Genomic DNA, 26,044 nt, shown 5'->3' on the forward strand with positions numbered 1-26,044 from the left:
GGCCCAGCCCACCCCAAGGGACAGCAGCCCTCCCGCTGCCGCCACCGCCGCCAACGAGGGACGCAGCCAGCATCGCCCGGGAAGAGCTCCGCAAAGGTCTCCTCCTCCCTCGCCTTCCCTGCCACACACCTGCCCTTTCCACCTCTTCATTTCTTTCCCTTCTTCCTCCCTCCCTCCCTCCCTCCCTTCTCCTCTTCTTTACCTACTTCCCCCTTTCCTTCTTTCTTCTTTACCTCTTTTCCCCTTCCTTCTTTCCTTCTTTATTCCTTCCTTCCTCTTTACCTCCTTCCTAATTTTTTCCTCCTTCCCCCTTCCTTCCTTCCTCTTTACCTTCTTCCCCATTTCCTTCGTTCCTTCCTTCCTTCTTCTTTACCTCCTCCCCTTCCTTCTTTTTTATTCCTTTATTCCTTCCTTCCTTCCTTCCTTCCTCAGTTCTCCTCCTTTCCATCTCAGAGGTGGGGTGGGCCAGTGTTGTTCCTCCTTGTTGTGAGAGCCTGCTTCTTGATGCCTGCCCTGCCTGTGCCAATAGGTGCCTTCTCCCCCTCCCTCCCTCCCTCCCTGCCCCCAGCCCCCTCCCTCCAAGGGAAGACCTTCCTGGGCAATCTGGGGCCCAAAGGGTTAATGGGAAAGTTTCCTCATCCTTTGGATGCTGGATGCCCCTCTTTCTTTGGGGCTGTTTTGCCTTCTTATCTGCAGGAAGGGGGGAACCTTCTCCTCCCCTGAATGTCTTTAAACAACAAGCCACTCATTGGCTTTGGCCAGTTCTTTCATGACTAAAGCTCTCCTTTCCACAGCTCAGATGCAAAATGGTTAACAGTCACCATCCTGAAAGGAGTCCCCTGTGACTCCTGTCCCACTCTGAAGCAAGTCCTCCTTGCTTTTCCAGCAGCCCACAGTTCCCTAAAGCCTAGCTGGGGAAAGGGATGATGGCCCTGGGAGAGTTCATTCCCAGCTGCCCTCCTGGATCCCAAGTCTTGCAGGAATCGTGGGTCTCGTGATCCCGCCCTGCTTATAGGTCTCGCTTTCCTTCCAGGAATGGAGCCAGGAGCTCTCACTCCCATGCTGTAAGGTTACTCAGATTATATTATTCCATACGCTGTTTCTAATCTTCTGCTTTAGAAATTTGGCTAGTTTATAACTTCAGAACTGCAGCATTTGTCCCAACAATTGCACCCTTGTTGCATGCTGTTGTCTGTCTCTCATAGTTCTCTCTCACTCACTCTCTCTGTGTTTGTCTCTCTTTTCCTTCTCCTTCTCATTACTACAGCAGTGTGTGATCTTCCCTTGTAAAAGTGACCAGATCAACTGACTCCCTTTTCTACTCCTTCCCCATTGTATCTTCCCATCCGTTCTCTTGCTGTATCTCTCCCAGTGGGAATGAAGACTCTGAGGAGGATGTACAGCCGAGGAATACGGCAAGATACTCTTGAAGATCTCCAGAGAAGACTCTCCATTCCTCTTCATGTTGCACAGAACCACCACATGGACTGATCTGCCTGGCAATGGCGGGACTATGAAGAGCACCACTCGCATCTGCATTATCTTCTCCCCACAACCTTTACAATTTATCATAGTATTTTCAGGGCAATATCTTAATTAACTTGAATAAAAAGATGGATGTTTTTTGACTGGGAGACCTCTAGTTACATCTGGACTTGTTGAAAAACACTTGGATGTTATGGTACTGGGAAGGGTGGGGTGGATGGGATAAAAGCATCCTTCCTCATTGGGATAACATTTGCATATCCCTGGATTTTCATGCCTGAGGCAGAACTAGGTTGGATAGCCATGTCCCTATTGGGGCCCTCTGAGCCGTTGATTCTTGGTTACAACTGAGCAAAACAACAGATAAAGTCTTCCAAGGCATCCTTCCTTTGGACAATCCTTGTTTGCTGAAAAGTCTTGTGCCAGTTGGGAACACTGTTGGGTTTTTATGGTGACGGCATCTTTATAAAAGTTCTCTACCAACTCTTTGCAAGATGGCTGCAGGAGTGGCAGCGTGGCTGCCTTTTGCCCGAGCGGCGGCTGTGGGCTGGCTCCCACTGGCCAAGAAGCCAATGCCCAAGCCTCCTCCAGACAAGAAACGCCGCACCGATGAGATTTTGGTGGTCAACGTCAGTGGGAAACGCTTCCAGACTTGGAAGAATACCTTGGACCGTTATCCGGATACCCTGCTGGGCAGCTCGGAGAAAGAATTCTTCTATGATGAAGACAGCACGGAGTACTTCTTTGATCGCGACCCGGAGATGTTCCGCCACATCCTCAACTTCTATCGCACAGGCAGGCTCCACTACCCCCGCCATGAGTGTATCCAGGCCTTCGATGAAGAGCTGTCCTTCTATGGCATCATCCCAGAGCTCATCGGTGACTGCTGCTTGGAGGAGTACCGGGACCGCAAAAAAGAGAATGCGGAACGGCTTGCGGAGGATGAAGAGGCTGAGATTGCCACTGACACGGGTTTGCCGCCAGACAGCACGTTCCGCCAACGGCTCTGGAGAGCATTCGAGAACCCACACACCAGCACTATGGCTCTGGTCTTCTATTATGTGACCGGGTTTTTCATCGCTGTCTCGGTCATTGCCAATGTGGTGGAAACCATTCCATGCCGGCCACCTCCCGGGAGGAAGAGGAATCAACCCTGTGGAGAACGGTTCCCCAATGCTTTCTTCTGCATGGACACTGCCTGTGTCCTCATCTTCACCTTTGAGTATCTCATGAGGCTCTTTGCGGCCCCAAGCCGATTCAAGTTCATGAAGAGCGTGATGAGCATCATCGATGTGGTGGCCATCATGCCCTACTACATTGGACTCGTGATGCCAGAAAATGAAAATGTCAGCGGGGCCTTTGTAACTCTGAGAGTCTTCCGGGTTTTCCGTATCTTCAAGTTCTCCCGCCACTCTCAAGGACTGAGGATCCTGGGCTACACCCTCAAGAGCTGTGCCTCAGAGCTGGGCTTCCTCCTCTTCTCCCTCACCATGGCCATCATCATCTTTGCCACTGTTATGTTCTATGCTGAGAAGGGCACTAAGGAGACCAACTTCACCAGCATCCCTGCTGCCTTCTGGTACACAATCGTCACTATGACCACACTTGGGTGAGTTGTGCACATCCGCAACGTGCTCCCAAGAGGCTGGGCCTCTGCTCCCAACACCATCACCCAAGTCTCCTTTGCTCTGCTCCCTGGGAGGACTTCTCTAACCACTTTTCCTTAAAGGACCTGATTTCTAGATTCCTCTATGGCCACCCTGGTTTCCCCCATTTTGAAAGTACCCTGATGCAAACTTGCCCTAAAAGTTTTTTTTTTAAAATTCTATATAGCTGTGGGGTATGGTGGGGACTCCTTGACCCTTTAGATGTTTGGGGCTTCAATTCCCAGAAGTCACTCAGTATGGACCGGTAATAGATTGTGGGAATTGTAGTCCAGCAAACATCGGGGCGGGGGGGACACTCTGCTCTCTGTTTTTCATGAAATGTTGGGATTTTGTCTTGTTTTCAACTGGAAATCATATCCAAGTAGTCATGCCTTGAAACCACACATGGGCAAAAAGGACCATGCTCAAATGTGCCAGAGATATCTCTTTCTGTCTCCCTAGGTTGATTTTAAATGCAAGTCTCCTGATAATTGGCCCTGCTTATCTTTTCCCCAGACTCACAACTTCCACAAAGTGAGGGAAGCAGAGTGCCAGTACCAAAGAGAAGAGTGGCCTTGCCTCCTGATATCTGGATGGTTCTGAAAGCTTTTTGTAGTATTGTCTTGAAAGGAGCAAGGCAAAACATGTTGGGAGTCTTGAGGCAAGGTATAAAGACACCCAGAAGGAAGATGGTGAGGATCTGAGTGGGGCCTGTTGGTTTCAGGAGTTACAATTAGAAAAGAGGATGGAGGGAACAGGGGAGGGAGAAAGAAGATGGCAAAGTTAAGGTTTTCATTAAGGTGTGTGGGAAGGTATGGAACTTTTTTTTTTGTCTAGTATGAGTGAGAACTTTATCCTGCATTTCCCAGAATCACATCTCCTCCAGTGAACTGCTCAGATCTCATTTTTGGAAGGCATTCTGACATGCTTAGACTGCAAGCATTTGCTGCGTAATTCTGTAGCACTATGTTCAGCTTTTTTCCTCTGAAATGCTGAATTCAGAAATAGTAATTTTAGGAGTGCATCATCATGCTGAAAATCAAAATCTCTTCGTGTGTGTGCACACATACACATATCTGATCTTCATAAATTGGTATGGGAATTCTGGTGTTTGAAAATGTTGGCTGTCGTGAGGGGTTTGTTTTCTTGGACCAAATTATTGCCTCTCATTTTGTTTGGATTCTGTTGGATGTCATCCATGGCATCAGGACAAGAGTAGAAAATATGGTAGCGCAATAGATTTCTACATAATGTTTCAGTTCCAGAATACAGTAGGGTTATCCTCTCCCCCTCCCCACTACATAAGGTTACTATAAGTTGTTGCAGTTGCTGGTATCATCATTTATATTTATTAATTGATTTGATTTGATTTATATCCCACTTTTCTCCCAGAACTGGGACCCAAGGAGGCTCACTGCTGATTTAAAATAGCTACAAATAAAAGCACAATCAATTACAGTCTTAAAACACAATTAAACCACCTGGAGTATTAAAAGACAGATAAGGTTAAGAACTGCATAAAAAGCACAATCATTAGAAAATAGAAAAATTTGAAAGCAGTGCACCTAACTATTGAAAGTCCTGTCTTCAGCAGTCACCCAATCGAAAACCTGACTGAACAGGGAGTCCTTTGCCTCCAGGCACTTTGTCGGTTGTCTTTGCCCCCAAAAATCTACATTACAGTATTAATGTAGACAATCTGAGGAAACAGCAGAAAGAGTGGAGCAAAATTAATAAGGGATTAAGTTAGGACTGGAAGAATGCTGTAGAAGTAGTGGTGTTTTAGGCTCCTGATCAGTTTTTGGAAGGGTTTGTTAGAAGCCTTGGGCTCTGCCCCCTGGGATTATTAGCAAAGAGCCTCTGTGTTTCTCATCTATTAATAATCATAATTTGTGGCGTCCATTTATGCAGGGCCTGAAAATGGATTCCCAGATGCACCTGGATGTTTTATGGTCAGGGTGCTGTGGTGCTCAGGGTTGCATCAAAGTTGGCAAGATTTAAAATCTATCTGAGGAAGGTTATGAAAGTGTACTAACAGTATGGAAGGCTTTGATTTCCGTTTGTTTCGTTCCCTTCCTTTCGAGGATAGAGTGCATGATGGGTTCTCCATTTTATCCTTTCAACAACTCTGTGAGGTAGATTTAGCCTGAATGAGCACAGCTGGCCCTTCAAAAAGTTGCAGTGGTAGCTGTGTTGGCAATAAAATCCCAAATCCATGGTGATATCATCAAAAGGCACAAAAAGCATTGTGCCTGATATGGAAACAGTCTGTCTTCTTCATCAGGCAAAGATGATAATTAAGCTGGCCCAAAGTGAGCCTTCCATCATGCAGGGTTTCAAGCTCAGATTTGCTCCACTAGAGACCAATATTCTCAGCATGATGAGCCACGTTGGCTTGAAAGGGACTCAGTGCTGTTTCAGGGCAGTCAGGTGGAAAATGTGAGTGGGGAAAATGTGGGAAATATGTGTGTTGACCGAAAGAGAGAGGATATATGACTCCAGGTTATAGTAAGATTTAGCAAGTCCCTTTCTGTCTCTAGGTGAGAAAAAAAGAGGTTCTAGATTCTAGAAAGTAACAGTTGGGGCCTGTCCATCAGGTTGCCACATCAAACCTGCTATATGCTGGAAATTTTTACAACCCAGACCATTACCCCCACCCACCTACTCACAAGGCAGCACTTAACACCCCCCTTCACCTTACCAACCACATCCCCTGAGCTACCAGGCTCCTGTCTCAGGAACCAGAGGCCTAGCAACTCTGTGGGTATCATTTCCTTTCCTCATTCTTTACCATTGCTCTAGCCACTTGTAACTCTATGGGGCGGTTGTGAATTTGCCTCCTTTTGCTCCTTTGGGTCAGCCTGAACCTTCCTGAAGAGCCATGAGGAACAAACAAAACTATACCTGGGCCTATACCTGGACATTGTGTTGACACAAGTGGGCATGGCACCAAGGACTGCAGGCTAGGAGTCCCAGCAGTGATGCAGTGTAGTCTGCACACATTTTTGTTAGAGGATTTAACTGAAAAGTCTGCATGTGATGTTATGTGGCTATGCTGGAGTCTCATGTAGATTTCAAGCTTGGTTCTGCCTTTACATACTGATGAGCTGCTATTCACCTGCATATCTCCAGGTGTCCTGAATTCTTTGCTGCCACTCTTAGTACTTTTTTCCATGCCATCAATTGCTTGGCATATTTTTGTTTTGCTCAAGAGCAGCCAGTCTCTTGTCTCCCTACATAGCAGGAATGGTGAATGCAAGATCCTTCAGATATTAATGGACTGCAGCTCCCATCAGTCCTAGTCAGAATGGCTAATGAGGAGGCATGATGGCACAGTGGTTAAATGCCTGTACTACAGCCACTCACTCACAAACCACAAGGTGGTGAGTTCAATACCAGCCAGGGGCTTCAGGTTGACTCAGCCTGGCATCCTTCTGTAGGTTGCTAAAATGAGCACCCAGCTTGTTGGGGGCAATTAGCTTACACTGTGTAAACCACTTAGTACAGTAAGCAGTATAGAAATGCATTTGCTATGATGGGAACTGCAGTCTGGGTAATACCTAGAGGACCACAGTTACTCACCCCACCTGCAAAGTTTCAATCCTACTCTGCCATATCTCCCTATTTAGTATGAAACCTTGAAGGTTATCGCATCAGTGCCTGAAACGTTTCTGTTCTGTTCCCAAAACGTTTCAAGATGTAACGTTATGGGAACGGATATTATCGCATTCGAAAATGTAAAGCGTTCCGAGAACGTAACGGGAACACAATTTACCGCATTTGTCCTTATAGGAAGCGTGATAAGTATGAGAACGTTTCAATATTTGCACATGCGTATTTGTAACAGTGTATTCTTGTTCATGAGTACCACATACACAGAACAAAAGGCTTTTACTGGGAGCTATTTGTGCAAACACAACCTAATCTTTTTATATACAAGATACATATAGACACACACACACACACACATATAGTCCGCAATCTATCTATACAATATATATATATATATATATATATATATATATATATATATAATGCATATATATGTATATATTGTGTGTAATATATTTATATTATATATAATATATATTTTGTATATATTACATATTTAAAATATGTATATTGTATATATATTGTATGTATACTTTTAGACACACACACACACACACACATATATATATATATATATAAATGTTATACATATACATAAACATAGGGTTGCCATCCCTGGGGACCTCAAAACTGGGAAAATGTAGGACAATGTTTTAAAATGTAGGACTTTTAAAAAAAAATTCCTGGCCAGGAAATTTTAAAAAGAAGGTCCTACATTTTTAAACCTTGTCCAGGGCCAGGCTGGAGCTGGGGAGACAGCCTCTCTCAAGTCCCAGCCAGGCTTTGGAGGACTCTGCAGTCGAAGAGCCCCATCCAGGGCCAGGCTAGAGCTGGGGAGACAGCCTCTCTCAAGCTCCAGCCAGGCTTTGGAGGACTCTGCAGTCGAAGAGCCCCATCCAGGGCCAGGCTAGAGCTGGGGAGACAGCCTCTCTCAAGCTCCAGCCAGGCTTTGGAGGACTCTGCAGTCGAGGAGCCCCATCCAGGGCCAGGCTAGAGCTTGGGAAACAGAATGCAGGGAGGGAAGTCCTTTCAGCCAATCACAACAAGGCAGAACATGGGAACGGAAGTAAGACCGGATTACATTACCGCTCTGACATTTCTTGGACCGTTTTAAAAACGTTTCCACAAGCTTGGATCACTTTCTCATCCGTTCCCTCCGAGGAACACATATGGAACACTTTGAGGGGTATGTAGAACGTGATGGGAACCCGATGGGGACAAAAACGTGCGGTAAAGTTGAAAGTGTTCCGTTCCAATCGGGTTCCAAAAATGTTCTCGGAACGCGATGCGATAAACTCCCTTGTCTGGCCATCCATCATCTCATTCCTCCACAGCAAGGGCAGAAATCATGAGGCCTCCAGATATTGTTAGACTGCAACTCCCAAATGATCCCAGCTACCACAGCCTATCCTCTGGGAGTTGCTGTCCAACAACATCAAGAGGACCCTATAATTGCCACCCTCATTCTATAATATTAAGCTCTCTGCTGTATCGCCTGCTGTTTTTCAGCGTCATTACAGAAACTAGCTAACTCCCTCACTGCCTTACCCCATAATTTGAAGAGAAGACAGAGGGAACAATTGGGAGGAAGAGATTTAGTTGGAATCCAAGACAAATGTCAAGGAAAGAGAACTGCCACCATGGATAGTCCTTCCATGAAGAAATGGCCTCAGGTGGCAGATATTGGGAGAAGAATGCAACAGCGGGGTACTGGAACAGGGACCAGTGTTCCACACAGCCTGGCCAGTTTCCTTCAAACTAGTCTGTTTCCCTCAGGTTCAGTTCCATTATCAGCAATAAATAAGACTGAACTGCTATTCGGTACTTGGAATGGAAACAAGCACCCTTGTGCTTTTTTGCCTCAGTCACCAAAATATCTTGCTGTGGACAGAAGGCTCTCCAGAAGCCACTGCTTCTGACATGGTCTGCAATCCCAGATACCCAGGTTGGTTGTAGTATTCAGTAGCGAGGAAGTTTCAGTTTGTACATGGTCAGAGTCACTTTTAGAATGACTTCACTGGTGCCAGGAATGAATCCCACCCTTTCAAACAAGTGCTAGAACTATGCTTTGGCAAATACTCCCTCAGAATTAATCCTTACAGGGACGAGGGCAAGATTTTAGCTGAGTACCAGCTGGCCTTGGTGTGCGTTATATGCCTGCCTCTGCTCAGGGAATGAGTGATCATTTTCGCAGATCACTGGAGAAATGAGGAAAGTGGGGTGTTATTTATTATCTTAGCACTTGGAACTACCAGATCCTGCTTGAGGCTGAGAGTCTGGATGACAGATGAGCTGACAGAGTAGCTGGAGCTGGCTTCCGATCTTTCATGCCCCAGAGACTTAGCAAACTTATGGGACAGCCAGAAATACTATGGGTCTGTAGGGCCAAAGGACATGTGTAAAAAGAAGGGACATTTTGGCAGATGCTTTTTTTCTCCTCCAATCTAGTGAGTTAGCATTGCTCTGCAGTGGTGTTTTCAACAGATAAATGGGTGCCTCTGGAGCTGAGACAAATACCAAGCTTGGGTTGGGGATATACTCTGGAAAAATGTGGGTACACAGGAAAGGAGGCAATGTCTGCGACTGAAGGCTGGGCCTTTGGATTGTCAGGAGCCTGTTTTTGGGGTGGAGGGGAGCTGAAAAACAGGTGGTGACTGGTTGGGATAGAAAGAAGAATCATCTTTCTTTTACACAGAGCCCTGTCCAAACTTAATGAGAATCCACTGGTTGCTGTAACATTTCCCTGGTGTCAGCAGCTGAGCTAGCAAGAACTCCTCTTTAGCTTCTCCTCTCTCCCCATCCTCTTTCATACCTCCCTGGCTCCCACCAGGCCACTGCCGAGAACTACAGTCCCTAGTAAATCCAAACCCTGATTCCCAACTCCTTTTCTCATTCTCTGCCAGGCTTAAAAGTTGGAGCCCTGGATCTGGCATTCTACCTCTCCTATCGCCTCCTGAAGTCCAGCAGTTCCCGTTATTGGGAAGCTTAATTACCCGCCTAGTTCCCATCCGCTCAATTAAGTTTTAATAACTTGCTTGTATGTGTGCCAAGGAGGCACCCGCTGTCGGCAACTCCTTGCACCCCCCCCCCCTTCCCAGCACTGATGAGCTGCCCATGTAAATACACCCTAAAGCACATTAACAAATGGCAGGCAGCTTATGTCTCCTGTGGATCTTTCCTTTCTGCACAAAGGGGCAGAAAGGTGTCTTAGCCAGTTTCTCCCCACGGAACTGAGTCAGAAAAACGGGGGGTTCTGGGAATCCTATTCTGTAACTATCCTTCTGCACCCAGAATAAAGGTTCTTCTGTTCCTCACTGCAATCTCCACTGGCTGTTCTCCAACTGCCCTCATGGAGCTCTTCCCTTGCTTTTATGCTGGGTGATTGTGGACTGGTCTTTGGCAGTTGGATACCTTTTAAGCGGCAGAATATTAACATTGGCTCACTATTACCAAGACAACCACAGCTTTAGCCTAACAGTGTTACTTCCTGCTTCTTTATCTAAGTGAGGCATTTGCCTCTCACCTGCTTCCTCTACTCTTAAACTTCCCAAATGCATCTGAGGAAGTAGACTGAAGTCTGCGAAAGCTCACACTGCCAATTTCTTTTTCAGTTAATCTCAAAAGTGCTACAAGATTTTTCTATGTACTGATTCGACAGACTAACATGGATATATCTTTGAATTCTTAAACTTCCCTGTGAGTCCCTAATTCATATCCTCCAACTGTCCTGATTTGGTAGAGACATTCCCAAATAATCCTCTGTCGTCCCACTTTTTCAGCTGTTTTCAAAATGTCCCAGTTTCTCTCTGCTCCTCCCACTTTCCCCCTTTGTCCTCTACTTACTTCATTTAATGCAAACTGAGTTCAAAATGCACTAATAGTTTGCACCTAGTTGATTCCACAGGGAGGAGAGGAATGGAGAGGATTCTTGTGCTTCCAAGTAGGCCCAAGCAAAAGCAAATACAGTGGGTCTTTGGGGTTGGTTTCCAGGACCCATTGTGGATACTAAAATCTGTGAATGCTTAAGTCCCATTATATATAAAATGGCATAATAAAATGGTGTCCCTTGTGGTAAAATAAAGGCTTACTTTTTGGATTTTTAAAAAAATATTTGCAAGCCATGGATGGTTGAATCTGGGGATGAGAATCTGTTGATATGGAGGGCCGACTGAAGCTTGTCTGATCTTCCACATTTGCTGCTTTGACCACACTTAGATGTTATTTGGCCATATGTGCCCCGGTTTTCATCTGTGAAATGTTGGAGGATATGCTAACAGTCATTGCTTCACCAAATTATACCTCTCCATTTCCGCCCTTCAGCAAAATGGTAGTGTACAGTAGTAGGACTGCTGTGTAGAGTGTTTTATAACTGGGTTCAAAATCCACCATCCTTGAATCTAGAGCACGTTTGGTAGAACTTAATTTTCCTGCCAGAAAACCTGAGAGCCACCAACAGAGATTGGCACAAAAGATAAATGCCTTTAGATTTTTTAAAAAATTCCAGGTATTTGTTTTGTGTTTTGGATCTCACAGCTCTCCATACAAAAGACAGTCTTGATTGATCCCAAGTTGCACATTTCAGTAGTATAGTTCTGGGAGACATAGGGAGCAATTCTGTGGTTGCTGTTCTTAAACAATTAGAAATAAAAAAATCTTTTCTGATCTACTGCAAAGCAACCAGCAGGGACGTAGCCAAGGGGAGGGGGGGTCTTGGGTCTGGACCCCCCCTTCCATTAGAAAAATGAATGGTGTGTGCTGTTGCGCCGCCACACTCAAGCCCCATTATAATGGTTGCACTTAGTCTGCCCCCCCCTTCCTAAAATCCTAGCTACATCCCTGCACCCAGAGATCCAAAAGTAGATCTAGCTCTGTCTTCTGCCCACCCCTCTCTTAAGGTCACTGCACTGGATAAGTCAATGTCTCATTGTCTCTGCTCTCCATTTGTAAAAGGGGAATAGTACTGAATGACTTCACAGTATGAATGTTAACCTTTAATGCAATAAATAAGGTAAAGCACTTACGAGTGCTGCCTGCAGCCAAACAATTGGCTGGTTAATTTGAATCAATACATGACACTGATCTGCTATCTCTAGACCTTGCTGCCCATCTGCTTGCTTGCCAGGGCACTGTGTTGTTTTGCAGTGAAAGAAGTTTCCTTTCTCTCTGATCTGGCCTTTGTTCACCTCCCTCCAAGCCCTGGCTTTCGACAGAATCCCGCAATCACCTGAGGCAGCAGGTGCTAGTGAGGCACATGGATCTGTTCTAAGGTTAATTCAGGTTTTAAAGGATCTAAATAATGTGCTCAATGAATTTGGGGCAGAGGACTCAGCAATGGAAACTAAAATCTGGCATTGATTTACGACCTCTCTGACATGGCAGCCAAGCCACCAGCTGCCTCTGATGGCATTCTCTTACCTGTTCTTCTTGTACTGCACAGCTAGTTGTCTCTGTTGGAGAACAAAGCAGAGCATGCCATGCAACCTGTCCTCTGGCCTTCTAAGCTAATTGGCTACCTGTCCTGTAGTGGGCACTACTCTCTCATTGCCACTGTTCAACTTCCAGTCCAGCACCTGTAGTTGCCTTGGATCCCATCCTGGCAGAAAGGCAGAGTATAAATCCAGTAAATATAAATAAATGTTCCCTGAATGTGAGTGGTGCCATCATTTTCTCTTTGGCCTCAGACAACATCTTGGGCTGTCCTTTTCACCATCACAGTTTTGACAGGTATCTGCTTTTCAACGGAGGCCACTTCTTTTTCTGCTATCTTGACTCTTGCATAGTCTCCCTTAGCTGTTCAGAAGCCCTCACCCCCAAGTTCTGTCAATAGCATATAGACTTTCTTGCCCGTAGAAGAAGGGGCCCGTGTGGCCTCCAGATCTTCTGGGACTGCAGCTCCCAGCAGCACTAGGCAGCACAACCAATGATGAAGAATCCTGGGCATTGAAGTTCCAACAATATGTGGAGGACTTTATGGTTCCTATGCTGCCTTAGAAAGTACAAGTTTGCAGAAATGCTCTCTTTTCATTGGCCACCTTTCCTGTGTTCCCTTTCCTGCTCTTTCAGTCCATTGCATAATTTTCTGTCAGGCTTATAGTATTTGGGCTTCCTAACCCCTAGCTTCTAATTTTTGGAAAACCTCTTTCTATTACATTCATCTTTCTAGTCCTCAGTCTTGCTCAGCTAGCCTGTGCCAAGGACAAAATCTCTTCACACGTGGCAATATAAATCAAAGACTGCACTGGGGAGCAGCAGTCTTCTGTGTAAACAGTCCCTTGCCTCAGAGCGCTGGCTGCATCAGCAGAGGCTGGCAGGGAAAAAGGCCTTCCTCAAGGCACAACTAGCTGTTCCTACCCCCCCTCTGCCCCCATGTAGCTCCATCTCAGCCTCAAGCCATACCTTTGAACCAAAACCACACCTTAAAATTTTCCCCCCTCCCTTTTCATCTGCGGCTTCTCTGCGGCAATTTTCACCTGCTGGGACACTATGTTAAGGGTGATTCCAACACTGGGCTTCCCCCAGTCCAGATGCAGACCGGTCAGCAATTCTGAACATTTTTCTCGTTGCTGAGTAATTTCTCTTTATGGCCCAAGTCACTTAATGTGTAACCAAAGGGAGAGGAATGAAATAAATAAATTTCCAGGCAGTAAAGAAGCGTCAGTAGGAATTGAATTATTTATGGCAGGGTTGGGGAGAGAGAACTGGCTGCCACTGAAAATGGCATTCTGATCAAACACTTACAATGTAAAGGGCTGCCTGAGGACAGGGAATAGACTAGAAACAGACAAGGGATGAAGATGGGCAAAGGGGGAGCCCAGGAATTGTTGGGAAGGGGGGCGGGTTTAGGGAAGGATGAAGTGGAACTAAAGCTACAGTTAAACCCAAAGCAGTTAACAGTGACATTTACTGTTGTGTGCCTTCAAGTTGTTTCTGACTTATGGTGACCCAAAGGCAAATCTATCATGGGTTTTTCTGGGGCTGAGAGCATGTGACTTGCCCAAACTCACCCAGTGGGTTTCCATGGCCTAAAGGGGCTTCGAACCCTGATCTCTAGTCTCCTGAGTCCGACACTCATACCACTACATAGTGGCTCTTTAACAGCGAGGTCTCTTCCAGCTCTATGATTCTGAGTGCTATATTCTCCAACATTTGCACAGATGAAAATTGAGAAACATGTGGTCAAGCATCTTCAGAATGTAGTGAAGAGGGCGAACATTATTAATTAGAAAGAACACACTTGGTTTTCTTGTGCCTGAGCCTACTGGGAAGGGCAAGATTCTGCCCCTTCATCTCCTTTCCTCTCCTGTTGAGTTTATTGGGTGCAAAATACTTGAACTTAGTTTGCAGCAATTGAAGAAATTTGAAGTAAACACAGGGAAAATTGGGGGAAGGAGAGAGAAACTGGGACATTTTAAAAGCAGCTGAAAATCGGGGACAACAAAAGATTAATCAGAACTGTCCCTATTAAATTGGGATAACTGGAATGTATGAACTGACCATTCAGGTGTTGTTGGACTGCAGCTGCCGTCAGCACTCACCAGCACAACCTTTGGAAAGGGTTAATGGAAGCTGCTGTCCAACAACCTCTGGAGACCTCATAGTTGCCAGCCCCTGTGTTAAATCATGTTCATAGAGAGTGTGGCTACTGAAGCCTTTAAAAGTCAACAAACGAAAGATCCAGCCAGTTCCACCCACCTGCCAATGTGCAGAGGGTTTGTCCTGGCTCCGTTTTGGCTCTCCAGCTTCTTCCATAGATTCTTCCTCTCAGGCTTTGCCCAGCACTGGCTTTGCCCCAGAAAGCCAATATTTCTGAAATCAAAAGCTGCCCATCCAATATTGGCAGAACCCTTGTTTTTCCAGCATTTAAAAATGCAGGCATAAGATCCATTAAAACTAGACGTTACTGTATATGAAATTGTTTGGAAATAGCCAGCTACCCTACCCTAGTACTGACTGCAGCAGTATCAGCTGGCAACCCCTCCATCCCTCCCTCTTCCAGCTACCAGATTGCTCCTAAAGCCAAACAAAATGGAAATGTCCAGCTTTGGACTGGACAGAATTTATTGTCCAATTAGGACAGAAGTCACAGGTTGCATTGAAAAAGTGACTGATCCCTGCAACCTGTTTTTAGTGCTAGGGCATCCATGAATAATAAAAGGTGATAGATATGTGAAGTGCATTCTCTCCCCCAGCTATCATAGAGAGTGTGGCTATGATGCACACTCTACAGTGTAGATACAAGGTGCATCTACACTGTAGAAATAATGCAGTTTGTCACCACTTTAAGTCTTGTAGCTGCATCCTATGAAGTTTTGGGGTTTGTGGTTTTACAAGGTCTTTAGCCTTCTCTGCCAAAAAGACCTGGTGCCTCGCAAAACTACAAATACCAGGAGGTTGCAGGATGGGGCCATGGCAGTTGAAGTGGTATCAAACTATGTTTTCTACAGTGCGACTGGGTGACCTTGAGCACATCACATGCTCTCAGCCTCAGGGGAAGGCAGTGGGCAAATCTCCTATGAACAAATCTTGCCAAGAAAACCTTGTGATAGGTTTGCCTTAGGCCAGGTCACCCTAAGTCGAAAATGACTTGGAGGCATACAACAGCTGGACCCACAGTTAGACTTACCTGGTGGAGAAAACCTCCTAGTCTGACTGCTGCCAGGGCTGTTCATAGTCTGTACTTATTAAATGCAAATTCTGTAACAAAATAACCCAAAATTCTGTACCACAAAAAGTAGATCTATCATTTCTATCAAATCATGTTTGTCTCCCATCACCACCTGTTTTGAATAGTATATTTTACACTTGCGAGTCATAGGTATTGGAGCAGTGTGGAATAGTGAAGCTTCTGATTCCTAAGTATTTTATCCAGCACCCACTGGGTTTTAGCAGAGGTGTCAGTAAAAACTAGAGATGTTTCCTGTCCATCTAATGGTTGCAAAAGCAGGAATTTCAGCAAGCGTTGCATGTCACCTAGTTGTGTGATAAGCCACACCTGCTAAAATCCTTGTTCTACACAACCATCAAAGCTACAATGAAAGCCATCTTCAGTTTTCAATATGGCAACCCAAGGTGTCAGAGATTTAACAGGCTTTGTATCCATAAGGACTAGAAACATTTATTTTGCCATGAAAGCTGAGATTCTCAGGGAAATGTACTATGTGTTCACAACCACATTTTGTGGGTCTCCTGCATTCCCATAAAATCATGGCATGAAACACAGGCCTGACTTTGGGGACAGATTTGAGCAGGGGCATGACTCTGTGTAGAAATTAATCTCTGTCAGAATTTTGTAATTGTGGAGCTGCGGTTGGGGATGTGTGCCCTTGAAGTATGATGCCAGCTATTGAGGTCAAGATGAAGCGAGGGCTCTTAGCCGATTGTGAAGAAGAAGCAATATCACCAGAACTTGCGGAGGAGGGAATTCATAATCTCTGAGAGAGCACCAGGCTTGCAGGGCCTTGTGGTTAGAGACAGAGGTGAAGGGCAATGGGGGCAGCAGGCCTTGAAGAAAGAGTTTAGTTCCTTTTAACTTGACCTTTGGCTATCCTGAGCCCTAATCTTATTTGCTGAATCACTAACCCTGTCATCCTTTGAATGCTGTGTTAGCTGCCAGGTTGTAGAGTCACTGGGCAGGACTCTGAAGTCCCTCATAAGTAGCCACCTCCACAGCAGGCCAAACTGATCGTTCATCATGATCCAGTACTCCGAGGTCTCCAACTGTCTCCCTTGGGGCTCCTTAGACAGAAATCTTTCCTGACAGTGCCAGTTCTGGACTCTCAACCTCTGGCCCTTGAGACAGTATGGTGCATGTAATCTGTCACTGGGCTACAGCTAACCTTGGCCCTAAGGAGCACAGCATTTGCCTGTGTTTGCAGGTGTTTATGGGCCTGTGCCAGTCAGGCAGTATGAGGCGGCTGCTTCAAGCAGAAGATCTGCATTGTCACAGAAGGGCAGCAAATGTTACCTAGCTATTTAATGTATTATTGTCTCCTTAGAGTCTGGAAGTGGGGAGAGCTGCTGGTGAAATTTTCCACTCCAAGTTCCAAAGTAATCTGACTGGCGCTGGATATTGTGTTCCTTGATTTTGGGGTCTAGAATGAACACCATTTGCCCTTATGATTTAGGCAGAAAAATGTCTTGGCCCTAGCCTGATACCTACGTAGAGTTTGGTCCTATAATTTAACAGTTTTAAAGAGGATCATGCCCATAGAATTCCACATATCCTTGCCACACTAATACAGTGGGTGCTTGGTATCTCTGGGGTTTGGTTCCAGGACCCCCTCATAGATACCAAAAGCCATGGAGTCTCAAGTCTCATGATATACAGTGGCATAATAAAATGGTGACCATTATATAAAATGGCAAAATCAAAGTTTGTCTTTTGGAATTTATATATATTTTAGTATGTCCAAGCCATGGATGAGTGACTCCATAGATAAAGAATCTGTGGACACAGAGGGCTGACTGTATTACTAGGGTGCAGGAGTAACCTAAAACATTTAGGTGTGGAAATCTAAAAGACACACCTGTCATAAAGAAATGTCTGCAAAATGAATGAGAGATGTGCAAGGGCACATTTCAATGGGCTGAAACAGAAGGTTGTTGCTGTTGACTGATATGTTTCCCCTTTACTGCCCTCTCTAATTTATTCATGTGTTTGTTACATTTAGATTCCACTTTCCTCAGTGAGTTCATGATGGTGCCCATGGTGGTCCCCTCTCCCATTTGAACCTCACAACAACCCTGTGAGGTAGGCTGAGAAGTGTGCTTTCTTCTGCAGCAGCAACATTTGTAACATTGCAATGTAAATGTGTGTGCGTGCCTTCAAGTCGCCTGAATTTTATAGGGCTTTCTTCGGGAAGGAATACTCAGAGGTGGTTTTGTTAGTTCCTTCCTTTAAAATATAGCCAACAGCACCCAGGGTTTGTTAGTGGTTTCCTATCCAAATACTAACCAGAGCTGACCAAGTTAGCATGAAGCAAACTCCTCAGACCACATGCTGCTCCCTTAGCTCTAAAAACATAAAATAAAAATACTTTCATTCTACACTTGGGTGACTTATATATTTGGGATCTATTTGACATTCAGGCCAGTCAGTGCTGACTGACTCAGTGAAAGCTTAACCTAAACTTATTCAGATGTTCATGAGGACTTATGCTTGCATTTATGGGCATAAGATAACTACTACAGAGCGAATCAGGCCTTTATAGGTTCCTTCAGAAACAAGTTGCCAAGATGAGGGAAGACAGCTGATCAGGGACTCTTTATATCAGCTAGTAGCAACAGATTGGTCTTTTCGCATCACCCAACTCATTGACACCTAGGTGGGTTGAAGCCAGACATAGGTCCAAAACACACTGCAGAAATAATCCAGTTTGAGACCCACTTAACTGCCCTGGCTCAGTGCTAGGGAATCCTGGGAATGGTAATTTTGTGAGACATTGAGCCTTCTCTGTCAGACAGCTCTGCTGCTACAATAAACTACAATTCTCAGGATTCCCTAGCACTGAATTAGGTCTCAAACTGGATTATTTCTACGGTGTGTTTTGGACCATAGCCATATTGGTTGGCAGTCTCAGTATGCAAAGGGATCTTGTAGCACCTTTGAGACTAATTCAGTGGAAGATGTTGTAGCATAAGCTTTTGTAGACTTGGGGGCTCAATAGACCACTCCTTTGAAGCAGCTTGCAGTCACCCCTTTTCTTGCCGGATCAGGGCAGTGGTGACTACACACTGTGGAAAGGGCACTCTAGCTGCAGCAGCAGTGGCTTTTTGACGCTTCTTCGGCGTAGCACATGTAAAGGCTGCACTGAAGATGCAGCGTGATGCCGCCTGCTGTCTGGTCAGGTGGGCGGCATGGGGGTGGAGTCGATGCGGCTGGTGTTCGTACACCACACCCCCATGTCCCCCCACATCAGTATATAACACCAGTCTGTTGAGCCCCTCAGTCTAAAATTTACTCAGATGCATGGAGTGAATGTCCTGGGCACCAGTTAACTCTGTGCATCTGAGGAACTAGACCAAGTAAACCAAATCTACAAAAACATATGCTACCAACATCTTTTGCTCAGTCTCAAAGATGCTACCAGATTCCTTGGCATACTCATTGACAGTTAGTGTCACCTGTCTCTCTCAATGAAAAGCAAGCTGAGCTCAAAGGGGTATCTGAACCTTTGGGGAAAAGAAGCTCAGCCAACTACATTGTTCCCCTTCAAAATATCCTACAACTGTTTTCTTTTATTCGTCACAGCTACTGTCATCGCTTGCTTTCTGTGTAGAACTAAACTCACATGTTTGAGCCAAGGACAATGGCTTGCTCTGTTGGCACTTCTCAGAAGATTCTAGTAGCTGTTTAAAAATGTCTTGAGCCAAGTATTGTCTTAATTTTAATTTCATAACATAACATAATGTGTCTAGTGAAAGTTTTCTATGGAGCTGCATTTTGTCAATGAAATTTCCCTTGAAAAAGAATGAAATACAGTGGGATATGGAATACTTGGTTACTTCCATACATATTTTGAGCACATTACAGAATCTTCTGTTTAAGCAGAGCTCAGTGTTATCACCCTCCTTTCTAGATCTTTTGTAGTTCATCTGCTCTCTACTTGTGATTCTGGCTGCATCTACATTGCAGTTTGATACTGCTTTAGTTGCCATGTCTCAGTGTTATGCAATGTTGTGATTTGTATTTTTGTAAGATCATAAGCCTTCTCTGTAAGAGCACTCTGGTGCCACAACAAACGACAGACCCACGATTCCATAGGATGGAGCCATGACAGCTGAACTGGTGTCAAACTGAATTAATTCTGCAGTGTGACAGCAGCCTTTATCTGTGATGATGATATTCCTGAAGAGGATTGGTGGGAAAGGAGATTTTCCTTTAAGCAGAGGAGTGAGGCTGCTTTATTTCAGTGTGCTATAAATGAAGTGATTCTCACTTTTTGAGTGAAATCTAAATAAAGACTTTGTAGTAGCATATGTATCAAAGTACAGTGGGCTCTTGATATCTGCTGGGGCTTTGTTCCAGGAACCTCCATGGATACCAAAATCTGTGTTTGCTCAACAACTATTATATACAATGGGATAGTAAAATGTTGTCCCTTATAAAAAATGGAAAAATCAAACTTTGATTTTTGGAATTTATAGATGTTTAACATATTTTTCAAACCATTGAATCAGTGGATAAGGAATCTGTAGATATGGAGGGCCGACTTTAATCTCAACAGTGTTGGTAGCACAGCTCTAATTAAATTCATATGTAATCTCCAGATACTGTTACACTGCATTGTTACACTGCCTTGAGTCCCATTTGTAGGAGAAAGTCCAGATATAAATTCAATGAATCAGTCAATAACAGGAAGCATAGTCGATGATGAGGGCTGAAATATCTGGAGGTCCACACATCTCCATTTCCTGCTATATTGCACCATGTTTGCAAAGGAACTACTGGAACTTATAGAGACAAGGAGGGAACCCAGAGCTCAGGAACAAGATAGAGGGAAGAGGTGAGCTGAGCAGGCAATGGACTGGCTGAGAAGAAGTTGAGGCACAGGCAGGTGGTGATGAAGAAGACCTGGGGAAATGGGCGAAGGAGAAAGGAACCTGGAGCAAGATGTGGGAAGGGACTCTGAAGGAACCTCAGAGCTCCTCTGGTTATTTATTTATTTGACTTTATATCCAACCTTTCTCCCAGAATGGGAATCATTTAAGGATGGCTGTATGCCAGGGAGTGGGAGGATTGGAGACAGAACTACTCTCCCAGAGGGGTAGCCACCCATGTTTGAAGGTAGCCAAAACCAGCAAGGAGCCTTGTGGTTTCCAACAGATTTAGTGCTATATATAGAGTTGCTAGAGTAAAAACTGGAGATGATTCCTATTCCTTTAATGATTGTTTAGAAGAGAGAATTCATTTTTAAATGTATTTATTTATTTAGTAGAAGAGGGGATTTCAGCAAGTGTTGCTTGTTTTCTGGTGGCATAACAAACAATGCCTGTTGAAATTCCTCTTTTATCCAACTGTTAAAAGTACAGAGGCCCTCTCTAGTTTTCTTTCTGGCCACTCTAAGGAAGAACAGCTTGCCTTAACATAGTGTCCCACAACTATGTTGTGCCATAACTCCTCTCATTCCCAAACAGCATGGCCTTTGGGCCTATGGCAGTGCTTATGCTTCTTCAACAAGTTTGTAAGGCTGCAACTCTGTACCATTTAGATTGAAAAGTATCTGCCAAAATTAATGGCGTAAGTCCCACAGAAAGAAAAGTCAACTTAAGCCAGAACTTCACAGTAAGCATCAATATTCAGGCTTCCATAGAAATTTGTCCTGTCTCAACCTGAGTATTACATTTGGGATCCATGTTGGAATTCTTGTAATTGATCTTAAAAATTTGGTTTGTGCTACTTTGAATGAGTTGTAATCATTAAGCGTGTACACCTGACAGCCATACAGCATCTAGGAAATTATTTTGCTGACGAATACTTGGATGGCTGCGGGGACATATTGGCCACCTTTAGAATAGAAAAAGGAAAGAAGTGCTTTGGTACTTCTTTGGGCACTTGCGATGGCATGCTTCGTTTACAGATTCCATGATCCTGCTGACTGGAAGGTTATCCCTAAGTATTTGTATGAGGTAACCCGATCTATTTGATGGCCGTCGATCTGCCACTTATGTTTGGTCTTTTTCTTATTAAATACCATAACCTTTGTTCTGTTGTAGTTTATAGTCAACAGTTCATCTTTACAGTAGGTAGCAAGAACGCTTAAGAGGCGTCTCAGACCTATTCTTGTCTGCGATAGAAGCGCCAGATCATCGGCATATAATAGCACAGTTATCGGCCTATCTGCTAAACGAGGGGGGTGAGATTTTATCGATTCTAAGTGATGAACTAAAAAGTTGATATAGAAGTTGAATAAGATGGGGGCTAGTATGCAGCCCTGTCTTACTCCAACATAGGTGGGTATTTTTCTTGTTAAATGTCCGGCAGGGGTACATCGGACTTTCATATAGGTTTTTTCGTAAAGCTTCTTCATAAGCACCACCTATCTCTTATCGATACTATGAGATTCCAGTTTTTTCCAAAGATTTTCCCTTGAGATTGAATCGAAAGCTTGCTTGAAGTCTATGAATGCGGTATGAAGATCTTCATTAGCTGGTGTACCATTTACCTGGGAGTAAGTGCCATTGAACTCAGTAGGGGCTTAATTCCAGGTATATATGGATAGGATTAGTTCTGTTAGGTTTGTTTAAGGATTTACTAATAGAGATCCTGGCCAAGAAATAGAGATGGTGAAAGATAGGTGAGAGAGTAGGCAGAAAGGTGGGGAAAAAAAGTAAATTCACATATTGGTTTTATTTATTTATGGCCTTTTATTTGCCTTGTGGTCTATTCTGTTGCTTCTGCCAGATTTTGCACTATGTCTGAGTTCCCATAGAAATGTGCTGTAGACAGCAAGGCTGCCTAAAGACATTTTGCTGCCTGAGACAAAGAAGAAAAGGGCCTCCCTTCTCATTTCATGAACAAAAGTAGACTGGAGTTGTAATTGAATTTATGTCAACTCTGACAGTTAGATAATGTCCTCCACCACACCTGAGCAGCCAGTTAATTCAAATGAGACAGACCTGGTTAAATGTCATACATGGCCCGCTCCCTGAATGGAAGGAAACAGCTGCAAGGGCCACGGTGTATCCACACTGCACCATTATAGTGTTATGATAGCACTTTCACTGTCATGACTCCTTGCTATGAAATCCTGGGATTTAGTGAGTTACTTAGAATTCTGTGCTAGAGAACTCTGTGGTGGTTGTTAAAGGAAATAGGGACTAGAATTGTCTTGAGCAGAAAAGTCTATGTACTACAAATTCCAAGATTCCGTAGGATGGAGCCATAGCATCATAGGAGCATGGCGTCAAAGTGCTGTAACTGTGCAATGTGGATACACTCCTGAAGGAACAGCCAGGAAGGTACTCTGCTGCCCCACAACATCCACTGCTTGAGAAAGGTCTCTCACTATTACCCAATGATAGTGCCAGACCTATACAGAACTTTCCCTAATTTATACGCTACAAGATCAAAATAGCCCCCGGATTAAACAAAGAAGCCCTTCACTGTCAGCCTTACCTGTTAAAATTGACCTCTGCTGGCTAAACAACTCAATGGCTTTAGTGAATTGCTCTGCAGATTTAAGCCCATTAAGGCCTGCAGCCCTTTCTACTTGCCAAGCCAGGATAGTACGAAAGTGCCTTGCCACTCCACTACTGCGTCCTGGGCAGTCTCTGTGTTTCTGACTCATCCTTAGGCAAAGATGCGGGAAAATAGACTCTTTCTGAGCTCCATGTGAAACAATGGAGACACACACACACATACTGACAAACCAAATCATTTCTAGACATATACACACACTCACGCCTGCCCCCAAATCTTAGCTCCTAGTGGCAGATGCTGCCGCTACCAATCCAGCAGGGGCTCCACGGACTTCCGCAGCCCCCAGCTGAACCATGGGCCCTGGCAGCATTGTGTGTGGACGTGCCAGCAATGCTTGCCCAAAGCTGCTTGTTTTTGAGTCCCCCTCCCCTGCCTGACAGCCCTGGATTGGAGGCCTATGGATCCCGTCAGTCAAGAACCCTTGGCTCTGCTACCCATTACTCTTTCGCCCCCTGTGCTGTGGCAATCTGCAACACAAGGTTACTGCATCCTCTTTCCACTGGAGCGGAAATGCTGTGAGCTGGTACCTAGGGATTATATGAATATTTCATGCCATCCGTATTTATAATCTGTGCCAGCAAAATATATCCTTCTCCAATGTGGAGAGGAGGGATCCGTGGTGTACATTTTACCTCCCTTGTATCACTCCCGCTTCCTCTCACCCTTGCAGAAGTCTGCAGAGGCAAAAGAGATCAAGTTAGGTCATGAGTTTCTAATTGCCAATTTGTCTTTGCTTTGATTTTAATCCCCGGCCATCCAGAGAGGCAAAGACTGAAGTCTAAATGGTATGAACGGGGAGCCTTCTGTCACTTTGGAGGATGTGGCGGCTCAAAACTTTTTTTTGCTGCCCAAACCTGCGGTGTGCTTCAGCAGCCCAAAGGGTACACCCAGGAACAAGGGATGCACGTTGTTCAAGTCCCACTCCCAACGCCATTTGTAGCATTGCAAAAGACCTTGGGCTGCACCTATTGGGTCACAAATTGTTCCACTGAAGCCCTCTAATACATTACCCTTTGGATTGGTTGTGGAGTCAGAAGCTGATACTTCCTATAGGAAAAAAAACAATGTACCATGGGTATTCCCATACTTGAAGCTCATCTTTCAGAGGCTGTGATAGTTCAAGAATGGGAACCATGTTGCTGCTAGAAGGGCTACAAGAGATCCCAAGAATTGGTCCTGATAGGACCGTTCTCCTAGACCAAGGATGGGGGAACCTGTGGCCCTCCAGACGGTGTTGGACTTCAGTTCCCATCAACCTCAGACACACAGTCTGTGGTGCTCATAGATAATGGGAGTTGTAATGGGGGCTTTACAGTAGGTTTCCTACTCAAGTTCTAGATTCTAGAACATTAAGATTTAATTTCCTGCTTGTTTTCCATGTTGCAATGTGTTGCCAAAATCTAGTGGTAGTTTCAAAGAGAGGCATGGACCACTAAAATAGCCTTGCAGGCTACATGTTGCCCAGTCCACCTCTCATCTCCATTCAAGGAGCTGAGACCCACAGGTTAATCATAATTTGAGCAGTGCTATGCCCAGTCTTTTGAAAGGGATCAGGGCTTGGACAAGATGCCTTCAGTATCCCCCTCCACCATCACTGAGTGGATCCCTCTCCTCCTTGTCTCTGTCATTACTCTGTCATCTGTGTGCCTTCTCTCTTTTTGGACACTGTTTGGAGAGCTTAGAAAAGTTACTTTTAGGCTACAGCTTTTGAGCCAGAATCCCTTCAGCTTGTAATAACTTTTCCAAGCTCTGCAAAAGTACACTGGCGACAAGGGTCAAAGCAAGTGGAGGTTGCTGCTGCTCATAGTGCAGACAGACAGGTAGCAGCTGCAAGGCAGAATATGGGCAGAACACAGGATCTGAGGTTTAGCAATGAGCCCTCACAATGGATTGGGCCTTGGCAGGTGTCCAGTATATCAGACCCCTGATACCAATCCTGAGCCTGACTTGTGTTCATCAAATCTTTTAGCACCTCTCACCTCCACCCCCCACCCCCCAAAAAGCAGGGAGACTGAAAGATGGTGGGATACAGAAAGGAAGAGAATGAGAATTTCTGTGCTAGGATTTTTAGTTCTCTCCTATCTGACATAACTTTTCCTCTGCCCGGTAGCCCCTCCAAATAATCATGCACACTCACATGCATACACGGAACTATGATTTCTAGGGCTCCCTTGGGAGAAGGGATGACTGTTCAACCAACTAGTTTGTCTGCAGTGCAGATATGCCCTGAGAAAGGCAGAGAGAAGGAATAAAAGAAAGAGAAGAGAGTGAAGGGTATATGTGGTTATGTTCCCCCCCCCCCCTAATTGGATCCCATTTCCAAATTGAGCTTGAAAGTGGGGCCTGATTCCCCAAAACCAGATACCTCCTACAATGCCCACATTTTATGTTTGAGCGACTTTCTTTTACAGGTGCCACAAGATTCTTCACTCTCATTATGCTGTAGTGTTACCAAAGTCCTTCCCTAAACTACCTACTACCTATCTCCCTTCTTTCCTTCTTTTTCTTTCCTTCTCTTTTCCTTTCATCTTTCTTTCTTTCTTTTGTTATGTTGCAAAAAGACCTCTTGCTGCTCAAAGTCCAGGCAAACTACCTGATTTTCTGGAATCTAGACTCAGAAACCATGCAGAACTAGGAAGCCAGTTAAGATTAGCAGCTTTAGACATTTAGATCTGTTGTCATGAACAGGTCTATAGTACCTTTTTAAAAATTGCCATTGACAATGAATAAGGGATGGCTTTGAATGCCTGCAGTCCCAGTACAGTGTTTTGTTGTACTATATATGATGCAGAGCTTGAAAGAGTTACATCTTTTGAGGGCTGCACTTCCCCAGATGCCCCAGGCAGTGTGACCTCTGAATCTAGAAACTCTGCACATGAATGACTTTTCAGAGTTTGCTTTTATCATATACTGGGTCTCCCATTTTCTGCTTTGCAAGCAGGCCCTGGTGAGGTTGGTGTCCATATGATTCATTTTATCTGGGATGGTTTACAGTTCGGCTCTCCTGCATTGGAGTGTTTGCTGATACTGCAGAGGCAGAGCAACTGAGAATCTCTTAAAGTTATCTACTCACATATGGTCTCTCCCAACCAACAGTTTG

At 44.8% G+C, this 26,044-nt stretch overlaps 1 protein-coding gene across 1 annotated transcript in view; it reads left to right on the forward strand.

The window, feature by feature from the left end:
- Window positions 1-1,550: 1,550 nt before the first annotated feature.
- The window catches only part of KCND1 (potassium voltage-gated channel subfamily D member 1), a 70,396-nt gene continuing 45,902 nt past the window's right edge, over window positions 1,551-26,044 (forward strand). Inside the window, exon 1 of the mRNA XM_089484419.1 lies at window positions 1,551-3,094. Within this exon, the coding sequence (XP_089340545.1) occupies window positions 1,980-3,094 (1,115 nt within the window). The 5' untranslated portion in view covers window positions 1,551-1,979. The remainder of the gene's footprint in view (window positions 3,095-26,044) is intronic.

This window comes from Sceloporus occidentalis, unplaced genomic scaffold (genome assembly GCF_023333645.1).
Source record: "Sceloporus occidentalis isolate IW3139 unplaced genomic scaffold, rSceOcc1.0.p SCAF_1, whole genome shotgun sequence".
Lineage (NCBI taxonomy): Eukaryota > Metazoa > Chordata > Lepidosauria > Squamata > Phrynosomatidae > Sceloporus > Sceloporus occidentalis.